The 22090-nt window shown below is 42.5% G+C and overlaps 1 protein-coding gene across 2 annotated transcripts; it reads right to left on the reverse strand.

The window, feature by feature from the left end:
* Positions 1-477: 477 nt before the first annotated feature.
* NMI (N-myc and STAT interactor) lies at positions 478-21542 on the reverse strand. 2 transcript variants are annotated; one of them, XM_062186647.1, is made up of 8 exons: positions 20123-20218; positions 18839-18929; positions 17968-18063; positions 14195-14357; positions 10858-10964; positions 10583-10769; positions 6091-6197; positions 478-4270 (listed from the first exon to the last, which is right to left on the reverse strand). In XM_062186647.1, exons 2-8 carry the CDS (start codon positions 18914-18916, stop codon positions 4088-4090), a joined length of 921 nt encoding a protein of 306 aa, XP_062042631.1. In that variant the 5' UTR covers positions 18917-18929; positions 20123-20218; the 3' UTR covers positions 478-4087. The 2 variants fall into 2 exon arrangements, with proteins under 2 accessions (XP_062042631.1, XP_062042623.1); XM_062186639.1 differs by lacking the exon at positions 20123-20218 and adding an exon at positions 21214-21542 and having other exon boundaries at positions 480-4270.
* Positions 21543-22090: the final 548 nt, after the last annotated feature.

The following is a 22090-nucleotide window of genomic DNA, read 5'->3' on the forward strand; positions in this document are numbered from 1 at the left end:
CACACAGAGATCTCCTATCCTTTGGTTCACTCCCCCACATGCCCACAACAGCTGGAGTTGGGCCCAGCGGAAGCCAGGAGCCAGGAACTTCATCAAGGTCTCCCACACAAATGACAGTGACCCAGCTACTTCAACCATCACCTAGTAGGAAAGGGGGAATGTGTTTATAAATCACCTGGTCTGGGATACTGTTATATCAGCAGAAAACTGGTTAAAACTGGTACCAAAACACAAAAACAGAGCCCATCATTGAATGTTTAACCTGTACCTAACAATTACTGATTTTTATGAGCTCTGGGATATTTATAAAGATGTTTAAAAATGGGATAAAATCATTTTTATAGGAGCAATATGCAATACTCAAAGAAAGCAATGATGTATTTCTCTATTGCACAACTATTAAAAGTACAAACCATGCCTACCTTTCTGGCCACGCATATTAAAATCTTTTTTAAAGATTTATTTATTTATTTAAAAGCCATAGTTACACAGGGAGAGAAGGAGAGGCAGAGAGAGAGAGAGGTCTTCCATCTGCTGGTTCACTCCCTAGTTGGCTTCAACGGCCGGAGCTGCACTGATCTGAAGGCAGGAGCCAGGTTCTTCCAGGTCTCCCATGTGGGTGCAGGGACCCAAGGACCTGGGCCATCTTCTACTGCTTTCCCAGGCCATAGCAAAGAGCTGGATCGGAAGTGGAGCAGCCAGGACTCAAACCAGCATTCATATGGGATTCCGGCACAGCAGGCAGCAGCTTTACCGGCTATGCCACAGCACCGGACCCTTAAAATCCTTAAAAGAGGTTTTATACCTCAGGCTATCAACCTAGAAATTATCATCTTGAAGTAAGCCCAGAAGTGCTGAAAAAGATTTGTGTACACCAAGACATAACAGGTTTATATACATCATAACATTTATGTATAAAAACTTGAGAATAACCTCAATATCAAACACTAAGGGAATAATAGCTAACATATGGTATATTTACAAGATGCAATGTGATATAATGGATAATTTTTTTTACAAAATGGAGAGTAGGACACTGAAAAACTATTTATCGTTACCTCAAGAGGTGGATTTTTGGTGATTTTTAAAATAATCTTCATTATATTATTCCACTTTTTTTTTTTTAAGACAGGCAGAGTGGACAGTGAGAGAGAGACAGAGAGAAAGGTTTTCCTTTTGCCGTTGGTTCACCCTCCAATGGCCACCGCGGCCGGCGCACCGAGCTGATCCGAAGGCAGGAGCCAGGTGCTTCTCCTGGTCTCCCATGGGGTGCAGGGCCCAAGCACTTGGGCCATCCTCCACTGCCTTCCCGGGCCACAGCAGAGAGCTGGCCTGGAAGAGGGGCAACTGGGACAAAATCCGGCACCCCGACCAGGACTAGAACCTGGTGTGCCGGCACCGCTAGGCGGAGGATTAGCCTATTGAGCCACGGCGCTGGCCCCCATGTATTTTTTGAATACCACCCAAGTATCGTTAGTGCTATTCACTAAGAAGATGTAGCTTTCTGCCTTCCTCGCATATGGAGGAAGTGTCCACCCTGCATCGTTTATGCTCAGATGGGGCCATGTGCTAAGTTCTGGGCTGTGAGGGGAAATGGCAAATATCATTCCTAGGCTATGAATTTCAGTGCTAATTAAGACTCTCCAAAGCTCTTTTCTTCCCTAGGCATGTCACTCAGTAACATGAAAGAGTGATGGCTGCCATTAGCCTGGGCCCCTAAGTGTTTACCATTGAGCAGAGCTCTTTTTGTTGGTCTATCATGGACATACAGCATGAGCAAGGAATAACCCTTTGTTGTCTTAGGCCTCTGAAATTGAGGGAGATAATCTGTCACATCAGTATCACATAGCCTATTCTCATTGATACAGAAATTCCTATTCTGAAGTAGAATGCTGATATATTCAATACGTTAGATAGTCAATACAGTGAATTCAGTAAGTTTTCAAGGCACTTTTCTTATGGCTAAATCCTAAAACTCTAGGAATAAGAGAATCAACGCTTTATTTCTAATGTCCTGCCAGATTGCCTTTGGGTGTTGGGGACAGAAATTCAAAGATTAAATCATATTTATCAAAAACCATTATGAAGATTTAGAATTGGATAAATTATCAATTTCTGACTCAAAGAAGATCCTGAAGAAACAAAGTGACTGTTTCAAGCTTGGTCCTAAATAACAGGAAAACATTCTTCCTGATGAGGAATCTACCATAATGATTAATATTCTCTGTGCTAGTAAGACTTCAACAGAAACATAAAAGGTATTTTAAGTTCCCTTTTTCTTTACCATGGTTGGAATGTCTCTAAAATTCATGTATTGGAAATTCCATTCAGAAAATATATGTCAATGGTATTTGGAGATGGGGCTTTTGGTAAGTGGTTGGTTTGTAATGGTTCTGCCCTTGTGAATGGATTCATGGAATAATGGAATAATAGGTTATCACAGGCATGGCTTTGTTATGGAAGCAAGTTCTACCTGATGAGCTTGGTTCATCTCAACATGTACTACGCTTGTAGCAAGAATGCCCTGACCAGAAGCCAAGCAGGTGCTCGTGCCACGCTCTCGGTCTCTCCACTCTCCAGACCGTGAGCTACAAAATTCTGCTCTTTACAGACTACCCAGGTTCAGGTGTTTGGTTATAGGAACAGAACATAGACTTTTACATTTTTTAGTTTACATAATTTTACCATTCCCAAAGAACATTAGACAAGAAGTATATTTTTAACAGTAAATATAAAATTACTATAAAGCGAGTAGTTTTTAGTTACCTTCTTTCATTCCTAAGAGAAATGAGACTAATGAGTATTTCTGATAGCAACATAAAGGCAGAGTTTCAGAGGCTGAGGGTCACTCCCCAAATAGCCACAACGGCCGGAGCTGTGCTGATCCGAAGCCAGGAGCCAGGAGCTTCTTCCAGGCCTCCCACGTGGGTGCAGGGGCCCAAGGACTTGGCCATCTTCTACTGCTTTCCCAGGCCACAGCAGAGAGCTGGATCAGAAGTGGAGTTGCTGGGACTCAAACCAGCACCCATATGGGATGCCGGCACTGCAGGCTTTACCTACTACACCACAGCACTGGCCCCGCAACATAACTTTAAAACCTAATGTTAGAAGCAAAACCAAGCTTTTCTTTGCGATTTTTTAGATGGCAGGCACATTGGATAGGCTTAGGTGGAGAACACCTTGTAAATGCATTTCGTTTATGCTGACATTTCATGAGTTTAATTCTGCTTCCAGCACTTCATGAAACAAACTATTTTAGGATAAAATCTTGTAAAGCTTCTTAACCAAAAATAAAATCTTATCTTCTTTCAATAGGAACCTCTGATTTTTATCACTTATGTTTCTTTAAGGTAAAAACAGTTGGATACTAATAAACTAGGTCTCTCTCCAACTACTTTCAGCTCTTAGAGGGCAAGTACTGCGTTTTTAACCCCAAGCATCAAACATGATGAATTACTAACTTTGTATTTACTTCTCTCTTTATTTCAAAGTCTTCTGATTCTTTCCATTAAAGTGTAAAAGAAAAGAAAATACAGGCCTTAACAAGCTCTATTTAGAAGAAGATAGCTTGAAAGCAGTCAAGGGAGGGTTGGCAAGCTTCAGGAAAACAACCACACTCAGCTCTGAGAATCTTCAGAGTTACAGAGTGAAATGCCTTGAATCTTTGGTAAAGTCCACAGAAACCAGCAACTGCTAAATGTCACTGCATTTTTAAAAATGTTAAGCATCAAGTCTACAAGCTGGGCATGGGATCACAACCCAGTTGGCCCACATGACCATGCAGAATGAGCCAGTAAAGGCAGGAGGACTTCGAGGCCACTTAAAGTTGATTTCAACAGACTGGAGACCATCTGTATAATTGATGAACAAAACTGTTTTCAATACAGGACACTTACTCCATTTGAGAACATGCAGCACAGTTAGATACCATGAAGGAGCTAAACACATGGAAATATACTTTGTATCTAAGAATTAATGGACACTGAAGAATTAAAAGTTTTCCTTTTGTGAGGAAAATAGTACTAGTTTTTGTCAAATATTACAATGACTTTGGTCACAGCTGTAATTTTCATATGACTCTATGAGTCTACTCTTCAAAATATGCTGTGTAAGGTTGCTGCAGCGCGCACTTGACCACCTCGACTTCTCCACCTCCATTCTTCTCCCGTTGGAAGTGAATGCCAATGAAGTCCTCTACAATCTCCTCATCCATCTGAATGTTTTCCATTCCAGTCAGAAGCACAGTCCTCTTAGATACCCCTGAAAATGCCTAAGAAGAGGAAAACAAAGATAAACAGAAACATTTCCAAGAACTTCGAATTACAAAACTCTACCTTCAGAAGATCTGCTTAATATTTTGGTCTCTGCCTTAGGAGAGACAGAGCCTGAGGAAGAGTTTTCAAGCAAGAGAATGTCAGAGTCAGGAAGATAACTGTGGCGGCATCATGTGGAGCAGAGGCAAGGAGGGCAGCTCCAAGGGCAGGGGAAAGACGAGGCAGGGGCAGTGCTGACAAGATCTAGTCACCAAATGGGTGTTGTGCAGGTAAAGCAATGTGAGTTGAATATGAGTTCTAGCTTTCAGGCTGGTGGACCAGGTAGATGGTAGTGCCACTTAATATCTGAGGAGGAGGAAGAAAAGGAAGCAGATCTGTAGTAAAAATAACAAGTTTGGAGAAAATGAGCAGGAGGAGTTGTACCTGAAGCCCAGTGAGTAGACATATGAGAGAAATGAACATATGTCTCCACCTTAAAAATAAAGGTCATGCCATCATCATGTTGAATTTTCAGCTCAAAAAACTGTATGACAAGGGCTGGCACTGTGGCGGAGAAAGTTAAGCCTCTGCCTGTAGTGCCGGCATCCCTTATGGGCACCAATTTGAGTCCCAGCTGCTCTACTTCTGATGCAGCTCTCTGCTAATATCCTGGGAAAGCAACAGTGGACAGCCAAGTGCTTGAGGTCCTGCAACCACATGGGAGAAACAGAAGAAACCCCCAGCTCCTAGTTTCGGGCTGGCCCAGTCAGAGCCATTGTAGCCATTTGGGGAGTGAACAAGCAGATGGAAGGTTTCTCTCTCTCTCTCTCTCTCTCTCTCTCTCTCTCTCTCTCTCTCCCTCCCCTCTCTCCCTCTCTCCTTATTTCTGTGTCTCTACCATTCAAATTAATAAATAAATCTTTTTTTTTTTGGACAGGCAGAGTTAGACAGTGAGAGAGAGACACAGGTACAGTTGTAGACAGTGAGAGAGAGACAGAGAGAAAGGTCTTCCTTCCGTTGGTTCACTCCCCTAATGGCCACCACGGTCGGCACTGTGCCGATCCGAAGCCAGGAGCCAGGAGCTTCCTCCCGGTCTCCCATGTGGGTGAAGGGACCCACGCACTTGGGCCATCCTCCACTGCTCTCCCGGACCACAGCAGAGAGCTGGACTGGAAGAGGAGCAACCGGGACTAGTACCTGGCGCCCTAACCAGGACTAGAACCCGGTGTGCCAGCACTGCAGGCGGAGCATTAGCCAAGTGAGCCACAGCACCAGCCAAATAAATCTTTAAAAAAAAAAAAAAAACTGTATAATGAAGATGGGCTTTTGGTAGAGCAGTTAAGTTGCCTCTTGGGATGCTCCATCCCATTATCAGAGTGCCTGGTTCCAGCGCTGGCCCATCTGCGTCTGCTCCATCTTCCTACTAATGCACACCCTGGGAGACAGCAGACAAGGCTGAAGTACTTGGGTTCGTGCCATCCAAACAAGAGACCTGGATAGAGTTCCCAGCTCCTGGTTTAGATCTGGCCCAGCCCTGGCTATTGAGGGCATTTGGGGGAGTGAATCAGTGTATGGAATATCTCTTTGTCTTTCAAGTAAAATGAAAATAAATAAATATATTTTAAAATAGAAATCAGTACAATAAATAAGACACAGCTTTATATTAAAAGTCTTTAAAAGGACAAATTCATTCTGTATCAAGCAAAAATGAAGTCATTATTTTGATGTCCCCTGCTGATAACATTCAAATAGTAACAGATACAAATTTTTCTTTATTTCTTTGTGGGCTGGGCTTGGGCAGTGAGTTCTCCAACTGAAAGAAAAGAAGTGACTTTACCTGATACTTTTTCAAATGTGTTTCCATGTATGGAGAAACAATCACTCTATGGCACTTTTGATTTGTGTAAAGAGGATAATCTTTCCTTTCCAAAATCTTGTCAGCAACTAAAAGTAAATAAAAAGAAATGGTTCTCTTTAGTATCACAAACATTTAATCAAATTAAAACTTCCTACAAGAGATCAGCATTGTGGCACAGCAGGTTAAGTCTCCACCTGCAATGAAAGGCATCCAATATGGGCACTGGTTCAAGTCCCAACTGCTCCACTTCTGATCCAGCTCCCTGCTAATGTGCCTGGGAAAGCAGCAGAATATGACCCAAGTGCTTGGGCTCTTGAACCCACATAGGAGACCCAGATAAAACTCGTGGCTCCTGGCTTCAGCCTCACCCAGTACTGGCCATTACAGATATTTTGAGCAGCATATGGAAGAATGGAAGGTAGCTAGCTCGTTCGCTCGCTCTCGCTCTCTCTCTTTCTCTCCCTCTCTCTCTCTCCCTCTCTCTCTAACTCTATGAACATTAAAAAAAAAAAAAAAAACTTCCTGCAAACAGAACAATACTGCAGTGAACACTGCAACATGATTGCTCACTTTTGTAAAGAGTTAGTTAGTTAGTTAGTTAGTTAGTTATTTGAAAGGCAGAGTTACAGAGACACAGAGAGACCCAGAGAGAAAAAGGGATCTCCATCTGCTGCTTCACTTCCTATAATGGCTGGGACTGGTCCAGGACAAAGTCAGGAGCTTGGAACACCATCCAGATCTCCCACGTAGGTGGCAACAGCCTAAGCACAAAGGCACTAGCAGGGAGCTGGATCAGAAGCAGAGCAGCTGGGACTCAAATCAGTATTCCAAAATAGGGTGCCAGAATCACAGGTGGCAGCCTAACTCTACACTACAACACAGGCCCCTCAGTGATTAATTTCTAAGGAATTCTACACTCCAGTTTGAAGACTCAAGCACATAGTTTTTAAAAATAAAAAACAAATATTAGTTTTAAATGCTTCTTTTTCTCTTAAACTATCCACTGCAACTAACAACATTCAGAGGGCAGTAACATCCTTAACAAGACCTACTCTGAGCTGCGTAAAACATAAAAATCAGCTGCAGAAATTCATCCAATCATTCTAACAAGACTAGAATGTTTCTTAGTTTCTCAAGAAGTATAAATGAAAACTATGATTAGAATATCATATACAAGGAGTTTTTAAAAGTTCACAGAAAATGCATATACGGAAAAACCATGTATGGTTTTCAAAAATTTTTTGAACCAAAAGAAACTTTCAGTTCCATTTTCCATGAACTTTTTGAAAGACTCTTGTGTGTGCATACACGTGTGTTATAAATTGTAAATATATTTAAATGTAATAATACACTTACACACATCCAGTAAATTACTTAAGTTATCCTATAACTAATACATGATATTCAGGAAATTGAAATAGTGATGTTAGCTACAAGTCAAAGCAAGGAAGAGGAGCCTGGAATGTCTTTTAGAAAAACTGGGGAAAGTGGGCCAGCGCTGTGGCTCACTAGGTTAATCTTCCACCTGCGGCGCCGGCATCCCATATAGGTGCCAGGTTCTAGTCCTGGTTGCTCCTCTTCCAGTCCAGCTCTCTGCTGTGGCCCAGGAAGGCAGTGGAGGATGGCCCAAGCTCTTGGGCCCTGCACCCGCATGGGAGACCAAGAAGAAGCACCTGGCTCCTGGCTTCAGATCAGCATAGCTCCGGCCATAGCAGCCATTTTGGGGTGAACCAATGGAAGGAAGACCTTTCTCTCTGTCTCTCTCCCTCACTGTCTAACTCTATCTTTCAAATAAGAAAATAAAAAAAGGAAAAGAAAAACGGGAAAGAGTGAGATGGCAGAATAGGGAGGGAGTGCTCTGCTCTAGGCTAGAGAAAGATAGTTTAAAAAGAGAGAGAGAGAGCGAGCATTCTCAAGGGAGAGTTAGGGAGAAAACAGTAGTGGAAGTTCTACAGGAGGAAGAGGGACGCTGTGGATCTACATGGAGGGTACAGATGCACAGCACTAACATGCAAACAACACAGGCCCGCACAGCATGGAGCCTGAGAGAGTGCCAGCTTTGGAGAATGACATGGGATCAGACTGCGGCAGCCCATGCCACCGGCGATGTAACAGCAGGGAGAGTCTGGTGTGAATCCAGCCCAGAGCCCTATGGGAAACAGGGTACTTGCTAACCTAGTGGGGGGGGAAAGGGCATGTTTCTCCTGTCCCCCACACAATGGCACCTGGCATCCAGCTGAGAGAGGGCAGGTGCCATTTTGGACAAATGTTACAGCTATGTCAGCTCTTGTGCACATGCCCAGCAACCGGCCGAGATGAGACGCCATCTTGTCAGTAGCTGTGACAGCAGCTCTGGGTGCACACACCTGGCAACCGGCAGCAATAAACCATCATTGTGAAGTGAGAATGGGCTGTGGACTGGCAGTTCTTGGGCACACGTGTGATCCAGGAATTTTACCAGAGGGAAAAATCCACATTCCCCATTGACTTTGAGTCTGGTTGAGAGGGCTGCCAGGGGGCTGGGCACCCACGTAGGACTGCGAGGTGTCCACAGCCTCTCCGCTCTGGGTCTCAAACTGCCTAGGCAGAGCAACCACAGGCTGTGGGAACGTTTCTGCCTCTCTGTAAACAGGACAGTCTAGCCGAGCAGAGCGGATCCTCTGCACCCTGTGACTGTGGAAGCCTTGTGTGCTGAGACTGTGGGAACTCTGACTTCAAGAGAGGGTGAAGGGTGTAGCTGGGTCTCTGGGCAATCTCTCTCTAACTCTGTCTTTCAAATAAATAAATCTTTTTTAAAAAAGAAAAGAAAAAAGTGAAGACAAGTTCAAAAATATATCCTGTCTCCTCATCCCTATCCCAGACTATCCTGTCCATTCATCCCCAGATGGTACTTCCAACAGGAAAATACTCCAAAATGTTCATGGAAAATGGAATTAATGCATAAGTAAATTTTGAAGCAAAGTTTTTCTGAGATGATATAGTCTTTCACAACAAGCATGTTCCCAGAACTTTATTAACAAAGAAAGCTAGAGAATCTCCTATTTTCCTATTTTCCATCATAAGCATGTAAATCCTCCATGATGATTTGGTAGAAGTCCATTTCTAACTTACAAAAGAACAAATATCAACCTGCGCTTTCCAGTCACCTCTACTCTCCTCCCTGGAACAGATTCCTTCCACTTAAGAAATGTGGTATATACGGGGCCGGCGCCGTGGCTCACTTGGCTAATCCTCCTCCTGTGGTGCCGGCATCCCATGTGGGCACCGGGTTCTAGTCCCAGTTGCTCCTCTTCCAGTCCAGCTCTCTGCTGTGGCCCGGGAGGGCAGTGGAGGATGGCCCAAGTGCTTGGTCCCTGCACCCGCATGGGACACCAGGAAAAACCATCTGGCTCCTGGCTTCGGATCGGCGCAGTGCCGGCGGTAGCAGCCATTTGGGGGGTGAACCAATGGAAGAAGAACCTTTCTCTCTGTTTCTCTCTCTCACTGTCTATAACTCTACCTGTCAAATAATAAATAAATAAATACATTTTTTAAAATGTGGTATATTAATACCATGTAAAAAGGAAATGACAGGTTTTTTTACAAGAGTAGATAAAACTCTGTGGGAAAATAAAATTAAAACAAATTTATTTTGGTGCAAAAAATTTTTTTGAAATCCATGCAATTTTTTCATAATGCACATTTTCCATGAACTTTTGGAAGCTTTCTTGTATGAGTGTGTGTATGTGTGTGTGTATAATATATATATATGTATGTGTGTGTGTGTGTACACTGATATATTTCAATTGCTGTGTCACACACTTACCTTGTGATCTTAGGTGAGTTACCTGTCACTCATGTGGGAGACCAAGGTAGTGTTCCTGGCTCCTGTGACAGCCCAGCTAATCTGGTCTAGACCTGGCTATTGTGGTCATCCAGGGAGTGAACCAGCAGATGGAAGATTCTCTCTCTCTCTGTATCACTCTCCCTTTCAAATAAACAAATCTTTTTTTACAAATCCCCAATTACTATGTTGTTTAATAAATTTTAAATTTAAAAAGTAGAATTGGGGGGCCAGTGCTGTGGCATAGTAGGCTAAGCCTCCACCTGCAGTGCTGGCATCCCATATGGGCATCGTTCGTGTCCTGGCTACTCCTCTTCTGATCAAGTTCTCTGCTTATGGGCTGGGAAGACAGTGGAAGATGGCCCAAGTGCTCGGCCCTCTGCACCAGTGTGAGAGACCCAAAAAAAGCTCCTAGCTCCTGGCTTCAGATCAGCCCACCTCCAGCCATTGCGGCCATTTGGGGAATGAACCAGAGGATAGAAGACCTCTCTCTGTGTCTCTCCCTCTCTGTCTGTAACTCTGCCTCTCAAATAAATAAATAAAATCTTTAAAAATTACAAAATGAATAGTAGAGTTGGAATACTTTCAGAAACAGTAGAAAATAATTGATACAGTAGGGCATTTGTTAAATGGCCAATGTGTGAGTACCTCCAGTTTCCACAAATGTGATGACAGCACTTCCGGTCCGCTTATTATAGTTGACACTTTCCACCTCTCCACCTCCATTTCGGGTCTTACAAAAACTCAGTTCTAGTTTATCCCGCATCTGATCTTCAGGCAATTCATCAGGAATTCCATTAACATTAATCTTCACTTTAGAAATTTCTACACAAACCTATAAAATTGTTTCAAATTTATGAAACAATGAATGATGAGAAAATGCTCTTATTTAATGAAATTCTAAAAAAACTTTAATCACTTACCTGGAATCTGACTCCTGAGTTTAATGGGACCGGCTTGGCATTAACCTTCATGTTTATATCCTGTATCTGCACACAATGATTCCCCATTCTTATCACATTTTGAGCAACTGAAAAATAATTTGGGAAGAATTAATTTCCAGCATTTTGAGATATTTTTAATTTTTATGCTTTTAGTTTAGACAGATTACCATGAATTATCTATTTTGTAATTGTAACATTTTTCTAGAGAATCCCAAGTGATAATGGTCTTGCCACCCAAAAAACAAATATTAAATATCACAAAACATCAGAAAAATTATGGTAGACATTCTCAAATCCTAGATTCATCTTAAGTGACACTCTCTTCCCTTATATCAAGAGATAAGACTGATAATTCCTCCATGAACTCCTATTCTATTTTAGTTCATCCACATACTTTCTTTCACACCATTGACAGCATTGCCAGAAAATGCCCCTACCATATTCAGCATAGCCAGAAGTTCTTCCATGCTGAGTAAGTTGGGAAAACATCTCTGGATCAGTGTCATATTTACACTTATTCAACCTCACTATTCGTCAATCATCCCTATATGTCACTAACACCAGAGAAGTAAATATTCATTTTTGTCTAGATCTTCCCAAGGATAACATATTAAACATAGGCTTGAATATATCAGGGTGCCTTTTTTGTTTGCCATACTTAATGAGGAATTCTTTTTTTTGCTAAAATGCCCTTGAGATCCTGCTTTAAAAAGCTGATAGCCCTGTTAAACCAATCACAGATCTGTCAAGTCTAATTAATCCATACAAATGAGAAAAAGTCAGTAATACAATTATGCCAAAGACGATTAGAACTCCAGAGAACAAACTCTGTATCTGTTTAAAATGTATGTGGATGGGCATTAATTTTTAATTGTGTGACATGAGTGTATAACATTCATTTGTTGCTATCTGGAGCCGCTCATTCTAATTTATCAAGAAGATAAGAGGTGGTTGCTCTATGCCTTGTAAATGTCACATGTGTTTATGGCAACCAGAGAGCACAGCACAGCTGGAGGAAGAGAAAAACGCAGCTAGAAAGTAGGGCGTGCCGTACCGCAGCATGACTCTAACTTGGATGATTTTTTTTTTTTTTTTTTTTTTTGCTAACGGCAACAGACGACAATAACAAAACATCAGTGAGGTAATACTCGGATGATCCTCTTTCCCTACCACTCCCAAGAGAGTCCCCAACATCTGATGATCTGACCCAGTTGAGAGTGACTGCTCATGTCTCAACATCTGTGATTCTTGATAGTCAAAAGCCAACTCCTGATTAATTGTATTTAAACCTGAGAGCTATGTCAAGGGTAGAAGGAGTGATGTGGTTTTTGGAGAGAATCTCAGTGTCGGCACTCCCAGGCGACTACTGTACAGAAGTCTGCCCCTCAAATCCTCATTTGTGCCTGTCTCAATTACCACTGCCAACATGGTCCTTGGTCTCCTCCTGCACCCTCAGCTGTAGTAGTGGCTCCAGAGTGAATGAAAGCACACTGGGATATGTGCTTCATCTGTGTATATGAAAACCTGCTGGAATCACCTTTAACACTTATTTTCAGGTGAGAGTAGTGGACCAGACGTCAGGAGGCGTGGGTTGTAATCACACATTCTCAGTATCTTGCCAGGGGAATGTCTATGGAGACCATCTAGCTCCATGCCATCACCTACCCAGGATGACAGTCTGCTCAGAGGGCTGTTGGTCCAATAGAAAATACAGGGGCACTCAGAGATTTCACTTACCTCTGCAATTTTTTAACTGTATGGACCTTGAGCAAATTATTTCTCTTCTTTAAGCCTCTGTTTCCTCATCTGGAAGATTCCTAATGTGTAGCAATAATAGCTGACATGTAATAAGCATTTATTATGTGGCAGTCACTGGGCTAAGTATTCTGCCAACATTTCTCATTTAATCCTCACCAGGAAGTAGGAACTACCACAGTCCGTCATAAAAATATGAGATTTATAAAGAACCCATCCAAATCATGCTTCTAGAAATGGGCAAGGCTGGCACCCACAGCCACATCCCCCTCAATAAGGATTTGGCAGACTTAGCAAACATCAGGTCTCACCCCAAATGCCTTACTCCCAAGTTCTCTCCATTTCCTAGTTATGTGCCCATAAGTAAATCCTCAGGGTCTGTTTTCTTGGCTGTAAACTGTAAACAGAGCTCACCTCTGTATCCACAGTTTTTACATCCCCAGGTTCAACCAACCACATATGCAAATATCTGAAAACAACAACTGTGCCTGTAAGTCAACATGTACAGACTCTTCTTTCCTTGTCAATGTTCCTTACACAGTATAGCCATTTACATAGCATTTGTAACTATTTGCATAGCATTTATACAATAGTAGGAATGACAAGTAATTTAAAGACACGGGAGGATATGCATGTTAAATGCAAATAGCATCACATGCAGCTCAGTGTCAGGACGTGTCCTGAGAAGTGCATCATTTGGCAATTTCACTGTCAAGTGAACATTATAGAGTGAGCTTACCCAAACTGAGATGGGTAAGTATCTCAGTGTAAGTAGTTGCTTATAAAATGGCATGTCATGTAGTGTGTGACTGACTGCACTATACCATGTTATGTGAGCATCTATGGAATTTGGTGTCAGTGAGGGTCCTGGAACCAATCTCTCAAGGATACTGAGAAAGAACTAGTTAACTCTTCTACCTGACTGCATTATAGAGTATGCAGTACAAATGGGATGTCTCTGAGAACACTCTGAGGTCTGCAGAATTCTACAACCTTATTACTGTTATTATATTTTGAAGATGATCATATTCAAGGTACTTCACATCTCAGAGTAAGTTTCCTCATCCATCAAAAGGGGCTATTCAAGGCCTGGCACTGTGGCATAGCGGGTAAAACCACCACCTGCAGTGCCAGTGCTGGTTTGAGCCCTGGCTGCCCCACTTTCAGTCCAGCTCTCTGCTATGGCCTGTAAAGCAGTAGAAAATGGCCCAAGTCCTTGGGCCCCTGCACCTATGCAAGAGACCTGGAAGAAGCTCCAGGCTCCTGGCTTCAGATCAGCCCAGCTCCAGCTGTTGTGGCCATTTTGAGGAGTGAACTAACGAATGGAAGACCTCTCTCTCTCTCTCTGCCTCTCTATAACTCTGCTTTTCAAATATAAATAAATCTTTAAAAAGAAAAGAGGGGATGGTTATTCATACCTGCCACAGAGTGTCACTATGAGAATGAGAAGAAATGATACACATGAAATTGTAAAGCAATAGCTAAACATCTGTAAAACATCTGTGGAAGTCCAAGAGCTTCCTGAAGCTCCCAGGGTTGTATTCTTGAACACTGGTCATACCTTCCTCCTGTTCAAATGTTACAAGTGCTTGTCCTTTTTGTAGCTCATAAGGAACTTCCAGATTCACTTGAAATGAACAGGAAACATTTAAAAACTGGTTGTCATTCACAGGATTCTCTACTGATATGAATTTCATCTTTGTTCCAGGAATATCTTCTTTAATCTAATTCAAGCAGAAATATTTGATTAAAATCAAGAAATAACTTAAGTCTTTCCAATGATAATGTGAATTGCTTACCCAATAATTCATTCTCCACTGATTTCACAGAATATTGAGTATGGTTTTAATATATTTAATAATTGCTTCTTCCAAGATCTCTGTGAGATCCCAGCGGAAAGAACAGGCCATCAAAGAAGGAGGTACCTTTCTCTGAAGGGAGGAGAGAACTTACACTTTGACTATGACCCTGTCTAAATAAGATCAGAGTTTGTGAATTCAAAAGGCTTCCATAGCCTTGGCAACTCATGACAAGAGCCTCAGGTGATTGCTGATGCCATAAACAAGAATGTCAATTGTTAAATCAACAACAGGAGTCACTGTGCACTTACTCCTCATGTAGGATCTCTGTCCTTAATGTGTTGTACTGTGTGAATCAATGATATAACTAGTAATCAAACAGTACTTAACACTTTGTGTTTCTATGTGGGTGCAAACTGTTGAAATCTTTACTTAATATATACTGAATTGATCTTCTGTATATAAAGATAATTGAAAATGAATCTTGATGTGAATGGGATGGGAGAGAGTGGGAGAGGGGAGGGTTGCGGGTGGGAGAGAAGTTATGGTGGGGGAACATTGTAATCCATAAACTGTACTTTGGAAATTTATATTTGCTAAATAAAAGTTAAAAAAAAGAAGTATCTAAAAAAAAATAATTGCTTCTTCCTATATAAGTACTCTGTAATGTAATCAAATGCTAATCTTTTAATATCATTTCACAAATTAAATTATGGAGTTATAATCCTCTCACTTTTTCTAATCAACATTTTTTTTTTTTTACAGGAGAGTGGACAGTGAGAGAGAGACAGAGAGAAAGGTCTTCCTTTTGCCGTTGGTTCACCCTCCAATGGCCGCCGCGGTAGGTGTGCTGCGGCCGGCGCACCGCGCTGATCCAATGGCAGGAGCCAGGTGCTTATCCTGGTCTCCCATGGGGTGCAGGGCCCAAGCACTTGGGCCATCCTCCACTGCACTCCCTGGCCACAGCAGAGAGCTGGCCTGGAAGAGGGGCAACCGGGACAGGATCGGTGCCCCGACCAGGACTAGAACCCGGTGTGCCGGCGCCGCAAGGCGGAGGATTAGCCTAGTGAGCCACGGCGCAGGCCTCTAATCAACATTTAAGAAGGTCAATATTATAGGATGTTCTATTCTAAAGCTTATGTCCTTCATATGGATAAGGATCCTTTAAACAACTGTGTTAATAATAGACTATCACAATGGAATCATTGCATAGTATATTTAATTTCACTGCAAATAATTATGAAATATAAAGTTGAATATATATGGTTATTCTGATGGCAATTCCAGATAATTTTGCCTAAATGAAAGCCTCCTGAACCATATGATTTAAAATTTACTAAATTCAAGGGCCAGCATCGTGATGTAGTGAGTAAAGCCGCCACCGGCAATGCTTGCATCCCATACAGACACCGGCTTGTGTTCTGGATGCTCCACTTTCAATTCGACTCCCTGCTAATGGCCTGGGAAAAGCAGCAAAGTATGGCCTAAGTGCTTGAGCCCCTGCTACTCATGTGGGAGACCTGGAAGGAGCTTCTGGCTCCCAACTTCAGCCTTGCCCAGCCCCGGCTATTATGGCCATCTTGGCAGTGACTCAGCAGATAGAAGGTCTCTCTCTATCTCTGTCTCTGTCTCTCTCCCGCTCTCTCTCTTTCTCTGTAACTTTGACTTTCAACTAAATAAATAAACTTTTAAGAAAGTATCAGTTTTAAATTCTGTCTTTACAGCATCTGCTCATCAACTTTTCAACCATCATCACAACTTAGGTTTATAAAAATGTGAACACACAGTATCAACTAGAATTATAATCTAGAGAATAAGGTTAGGTTTTACTTAACTGTTTAAAACCATTGGGATTAACAGACATATACAACTACACAAAAATGTCCAAATGAGTTTGTTGTTCACATTTCTGTTTTGCATGGTTATTTTACAGGTTGAAATGATAGATATTACCCAAACAGATCAGAAACATTCGGAGAGTTATTTGTTCTAAGTTTACATTTATTTTGCGTCTTTACATGCAACTTCAGTAGAATATCTGACTCCCATAGCTAATTTCAAAACAATCTGCAATGTCTGAGAAAACGCAGGTTTCCCAATAATGTAGAAATACTCTTTATACTCTGAAATGCCAAGCGCTTTCTGAAGTTAGAGAAAGGCCTGAGGCTAGGAGCAATTCACCTTAGCTCTCTGGGTCGCAGTTTGTGTCCTCTGTAAAAGGTGTCAACTGTGCTAGCTGGTTTCTTTGGGGTAAGACCAAATGACTTGGTTCCAGTCTTGGAAGTAACCGGACCCCTAACAGAGTTTTCTGCTAGAAGTCGCCCACGCCAGAGACAGGCAGCCTTGCTTCCTGATGTCCACCCATGTGAATCCTATCCTCCATTTCAGAAACAAACACTGACAATGGTTTCATTTCTTAACAGTCTTAGCTGATAAGAGGAAAACAAGGGCAAAAGCTATATCAAATTCAAATACCAAAAAGGAGAGAATTTAAATGGTGACAGTTAATATACACCCAATTTTTCTAACTATGAAACTCATTCAAATTACCCTGCCACTTTGGATGAGCAGAATAACAAAAGGTATCAGTGAGAAGACCAAAAATTTGATCCAAGACTGATTACTAATTACCATCTTTTCTGTTTTTGTAAATTTTATTAACTCTTGCTTTTATAACATTTACTAAAGAAATAATAGAAAAGTGCCTGTACCATAAATATACAACAGTATGAAACTCCACACTAACACACACATATAACCAGGACCCAGACAACACACAAAACGTGACAACACCCTAGAAATCCTCTTGGTTTCCCTTATGGATCTAACTCACTTCCAAAGGTAGCTATTATCCTAATTTTGAACATCCTGCTTTTATTATTATTATTTTAACTTATTTGACAGGCAGAGTTAGACAGTGAGAGAGAGAGACAAAGAGAAAGGTATTCCTTCCGTTGGTTCACCCCCCAAATGACCGCTATGGCCGGCGCAGCGCTGATCCGAAGTCAGGAGCCAGGTGTTTCCTTCTGGTCTCCCATGCGGGTACAGGGGCCCAAGCACTTGGGCCATCCTACACTGCCATCCCGGGCCACAGCAGAGAGCTAGATTGGAAGAGGAGCAACAGGGACTAGAACAACGTATTGGGACCCATATGGGATGCTGGTGCTGCAGGCGGAGGATTAACCAAGTGAGCCACAGCGTTGGCCCCTTGTTATTATTTAAATAGAGGCATGCGATATGCCCTCATCTATCCTATCTGGGTCAATATTGTGTTTGTGAGAGTCACCCCAGTTGTATGTAGCTGTGGTCTGTGTATTCTTATTACTGTGCAGTATTCCATTGTGTAAATATACCCTAATAATGATTCAGTCCATGACAGTAGGGCTTTGGGTTGCTTTCCATTTGGGGTTAATTACAAATAAAAGTGCCATGGATGATCACAATGCTTTAAAGGTGAATCCTGTAGATTAAATAGCTTTCCCTGAAGAGTGCATATCCATTAAAAATGTGGTGTATTAAATAATTAAAGTACTACCTGGAAGTCTCCGGGGTTCTCTTGCAACTCAGCTTCAAACTTTTGGATCTCCTCCTTCAGCAGGGCATTTTCCTTTGCAATATCATCAATTAATCTCTAGAAAATATGAAATGGTTCCAAAGAACTTAAACAACTCCTGAAATCATTTTTCTAAATGAATTAAAGATGCTAAGTGTCTTTTACCCAGAGCAAAGCGAACAGGGGCTTTAGACAGTCTCAGAATAAGAACGATTATATGGATAATAGATTTGTTGACTATTTTACCTCATCACCTATGACTCTGCCAAGTTTTATTATTTCTATTAATGAAAAAGGAAACCAGCTTTCACACTGTACCATAATCGCAGAAATGGTTAAAGTTAAGGCAGGGATAGAGACTCAGATCTTCTGAGAGCTCAGTCCCTGCCCAGCTATTTGAGACTACCATATGATTCTTAAATGGCACTATAATTGTGGACATGTCACTCTGAGGCTAGCTTTTATAAGATTACCTGTTATTCCCATCGTACACAGCTGCTCTGACATGCCAGGCATATGGCCTTGGGTACATGTCTTAAGCTACCCAGCCACTGTCACTACTTGTGGTCTGATCAGATAATTGTTAAACTATTCACTTTTTGGGTTCAAATCCAAGAAAGGAGGGAGTGAGTAAGAAGGCAGAGAATGTTGTAGACTTTATAAGAGAAAGAACAGAAATAGGATCCTTCTTGTAAGACTTGGATGACAAAGTGAAAGTAAAAAAAATATGAGTGCCCAATGGTCTCCCAAATTCATGGTAATGTTGGACAAAGACATACAAAGCATGCCTTACTTCAAAACTAATAAAGAACCAACAGATTTTTTATAATACCTAGTAATTTCCCCTTTTTACCTCAATTTCTGCATTATCCAACATTTTGTCTGGATATTCCTTCAAAGCTTGCTGTTTGTTGTCTTCACCGGCTGCCATGATTCCTGGTTTACTATAAAAAGTAAGTATTTTTTTAAATAATATATATTCAGGAAAGAAAGAATTTACCTTTTATGGAAGCAATATATCTTCTTTTTTAAGATAACTTTTTAAATTTTTATTTACTTATCTGAGAGGTAGAAAGAGGAGTCAATGTTTGCAATGGCTAAAGCTGGAATGGTCTAAAGCTAGGAGCTGGGAACTCAATCCAGCTCTCCCACATTGGTAGCATAAACCCAACTTCCCTGAGTTAACATTGCTACCTTGTAAAGTCTGCATTAGCAGGAAACTGGAAACAAGAGTTGGAGCCAGGAGTCAAACTCAAGCACTCTAATTAGGACTCAGGCATTCCAATCAGTTTCTTAATTGCTAGGCCAGACACCTGCCCTGAAACAGCTCTTCTTTGTTCTATCATTTCTCTGATCATGAAAGCTTTTATTACCATGTAGTTTATATCCAAAGTCTGTATTTGAAATCATTTCACATCTATAAATACATAACTCTAAAAACCCACTGCTTTTAAACACAATATACAAAAAATAGGTATTAACATTTTTTGTAGTTTATCTCCCAATCATAATATTATGCTCCATTTAAAAATACTGCTGCTGTGCCACAGTGCAGGCATCACGTATGGGCTCCAGCTTGAGTCCTGGCTGCTCACTTCCAATCCAGCTCCCTGCTAATATGTATGCCTGGGAAGGCAATGCAAGCTGGCCCAAGGTTCCAGGGCCCCTGAACCCACGCAGGAGATCGAGAAGAAGCTCCTGGCTCCTGGCTTGGGCATGGCTCAGCCCTGGTCATGTAGCCATCTGGGGAGTGAACCAGCAGATGGAAGAACATTCTCTCTGTATCTCCCTCTCTCTATGTAGCTCTGACTTTCAAATAAATAAAATCTTAAAAAAAAAAAAAAGTGAAAGAGACAAGCAGTCACAGGGAGATGTCCCAGCAGAACAGCCAGAGATGCAATGTTACTGCCATTGAAAATGAAGGAAGGTTACTCAGCCAAGTCAGGTGGGCAGCCCTGGGAAACTGGGAAGGGGATTTAGCCCACAAACTTCCAGAAAGGAAGGCAGCCCTGCCAACACCTTGATTTTCGCCCAATGACACCTGGGTAGAACTTCAAGCCCACAGTCTAAGATAGGCCACTAAACCTATGTAATTGGTTAGGGCAGCGAATGAAAAACCAGTACCAATCACCATCACCTTATTTCCCTAATACTCTCACATCACCGTGGTTCCAGGACATACGAACCAAATCTTCAGATATGCATGCCTGGCAGCAGATTCCAAGAAAGGAAATAGAACACGTGTGTCAGATAGGCTGGGAACTCACACTGTCAAGGGACAAAATGATAATTTAATTGGCTTAATGCTAGAATCCAACAACACTTCATTCCATAAAATATAGGAAGTGTTCCCCTGGGCTGAGTGCAGAAGTTGATTTTATAGCCACAGACCAGGTGAAAAAAGCAGAAAGCCAGAACATAAAGTGGATCGGTCATGTCAGGGTTGCCTCCCTTGCAAGGCAGGAACAGACAGAACGATAGAAAAACAACTGATAGGTTAAGGCGAGGTTACTTCTGGGTACTTTTTAAGGATTAAAGCAGAAGGCACTCCCTGATCCTGGGACTCGAAAAGAGCCTGTGAGCCTGTTAGATCTCCCCTGATTTCTCAGGAGAGATGACAGCTTCGTTTGGCTTAGTGGTTGGAGCTTAGCCTGGGTGACTCCATTTTGATATTTAGCCTGGTCTGTTGGAGCCTGGCGCAGGAGCTTTGTCCAAAACAAGAGTCTCCTACAATTTTTTTTTTTAATTTATTTAACATTGGTATTCCCTCTTTGGATGTCTGCTTCAAGAAAAAAACTTCGCAAATTCTGAAAGGTGCCCCACGATGGCCAAACTCCGTGACTGCCAAGAACAGTCTCCTTAAGAAATCCATTGTTCTAAGAATTTTCTCCAGAGACACCCAAGGAACACCGTGGGAAAACACAAATGTTAAGTTTCAATTTCCCCGAGTGAAGCAATGCAAACAGAAGATGCGGTCAGATAAAGCTCGCTGGGCCCAGGGTAGATGGGTCCCTGGAAGTGGCCTGGAGCTGGGGACTGGCGCGGCGTGGAGTACGTGGGTGTGGGCGCCCCTCTGGCCGAAAGCGCAAGACCAACGCTCGGGGCTCCCCACGCGCGGGGCTCCCCAGTCTCGCGCTGTTCCAGGCCTCACCGAACCCTCCTCCCTCCTCTCCAGTCCTGGCCTGCCCGGGGCAGGGACGGCAGCTGGGCCCAGGGCGCCCCACTCACCCGCGTCCACCTGCCCGGAGCAGCGCTCCAGCCCCGCGCGCTCGCCCTTCCGGAAAGCCTGGCCGCCCGGGTGGCCGGAACCCGGCGGCTGGGCGGGGACGTCCCGGGTCCGAGCAGCGCCTCGGCCGCTGGCAGCAGGAGCTGTCGCTCGCGGGAAGCGGCTTAGTTCCTTAAGAACGAAAAAACGAAACAAGAAAACGGTGGCGTTGTTCCTCTAAAATATAACGCAGAATAGCAAACCTGACGTCTCCAATGATGGCTCACTAACAGAAACAAAAAGTTACAACTGATTTCACTTTCGATTTTTAAAACGTGATTGTTCAGATTTTCTTTGACGGCCATTGTCCCAAAAGTATTTCCACCAAAGCTAATTTAGGACAAGGGTTTTTTTAAAGACATGTTTTTGTGTGTATTTTAGAGTGCCGTAATGATGGAAAAGTGGATAATTACCATAAAGCCAGAGCAGGACTCTGTTCACGTGGTAACAGTCGTTGTAACTGCGGTTTACAACCCAGCGGATCAGCCTTTCTGGGTCTTTTGCAAGAACCCCGTGGGCCAGGAAGTGGGGACGGTGGTGGTGTTTTGCGAGGTTTCTAAGACTCATGTCCCTTGAATGTTTTCTTCCAGGCTTTTGTTTTGCTGGGAGGCTTGTAAACAAATACTTCACTAGGTGTGGGCTTTTCCTTCGCAAATAGAAACATCTGGCTTATTCCACGAAGGGTAACGACAGGAATTATCATACTCTATTCTCATGTGCTCCTTAACCCTGCACAAAGAACCACCCCACAGCTGCAGGGCTCATTAATAGAGGCGGGGCCAGGAGACATAAATCAAATGACTTCCAGTTGGAACTTCTAGTTTATCGTGTTATGAAGTC

Source organism: Lepus europaeus, chromosome 1, assembly GCF_033115175.1.
Source record: "Lepus europaeus isolate LE1 chromosome 1, mLepTim1.pri, whole genome shotgun sequence".
Taxonomy (NCBI): Eukaryota; Metazoa; Chordata; class Mammalia; order Lagomorpha; family Leporidae; genus Lepus; species Lepus europaeus.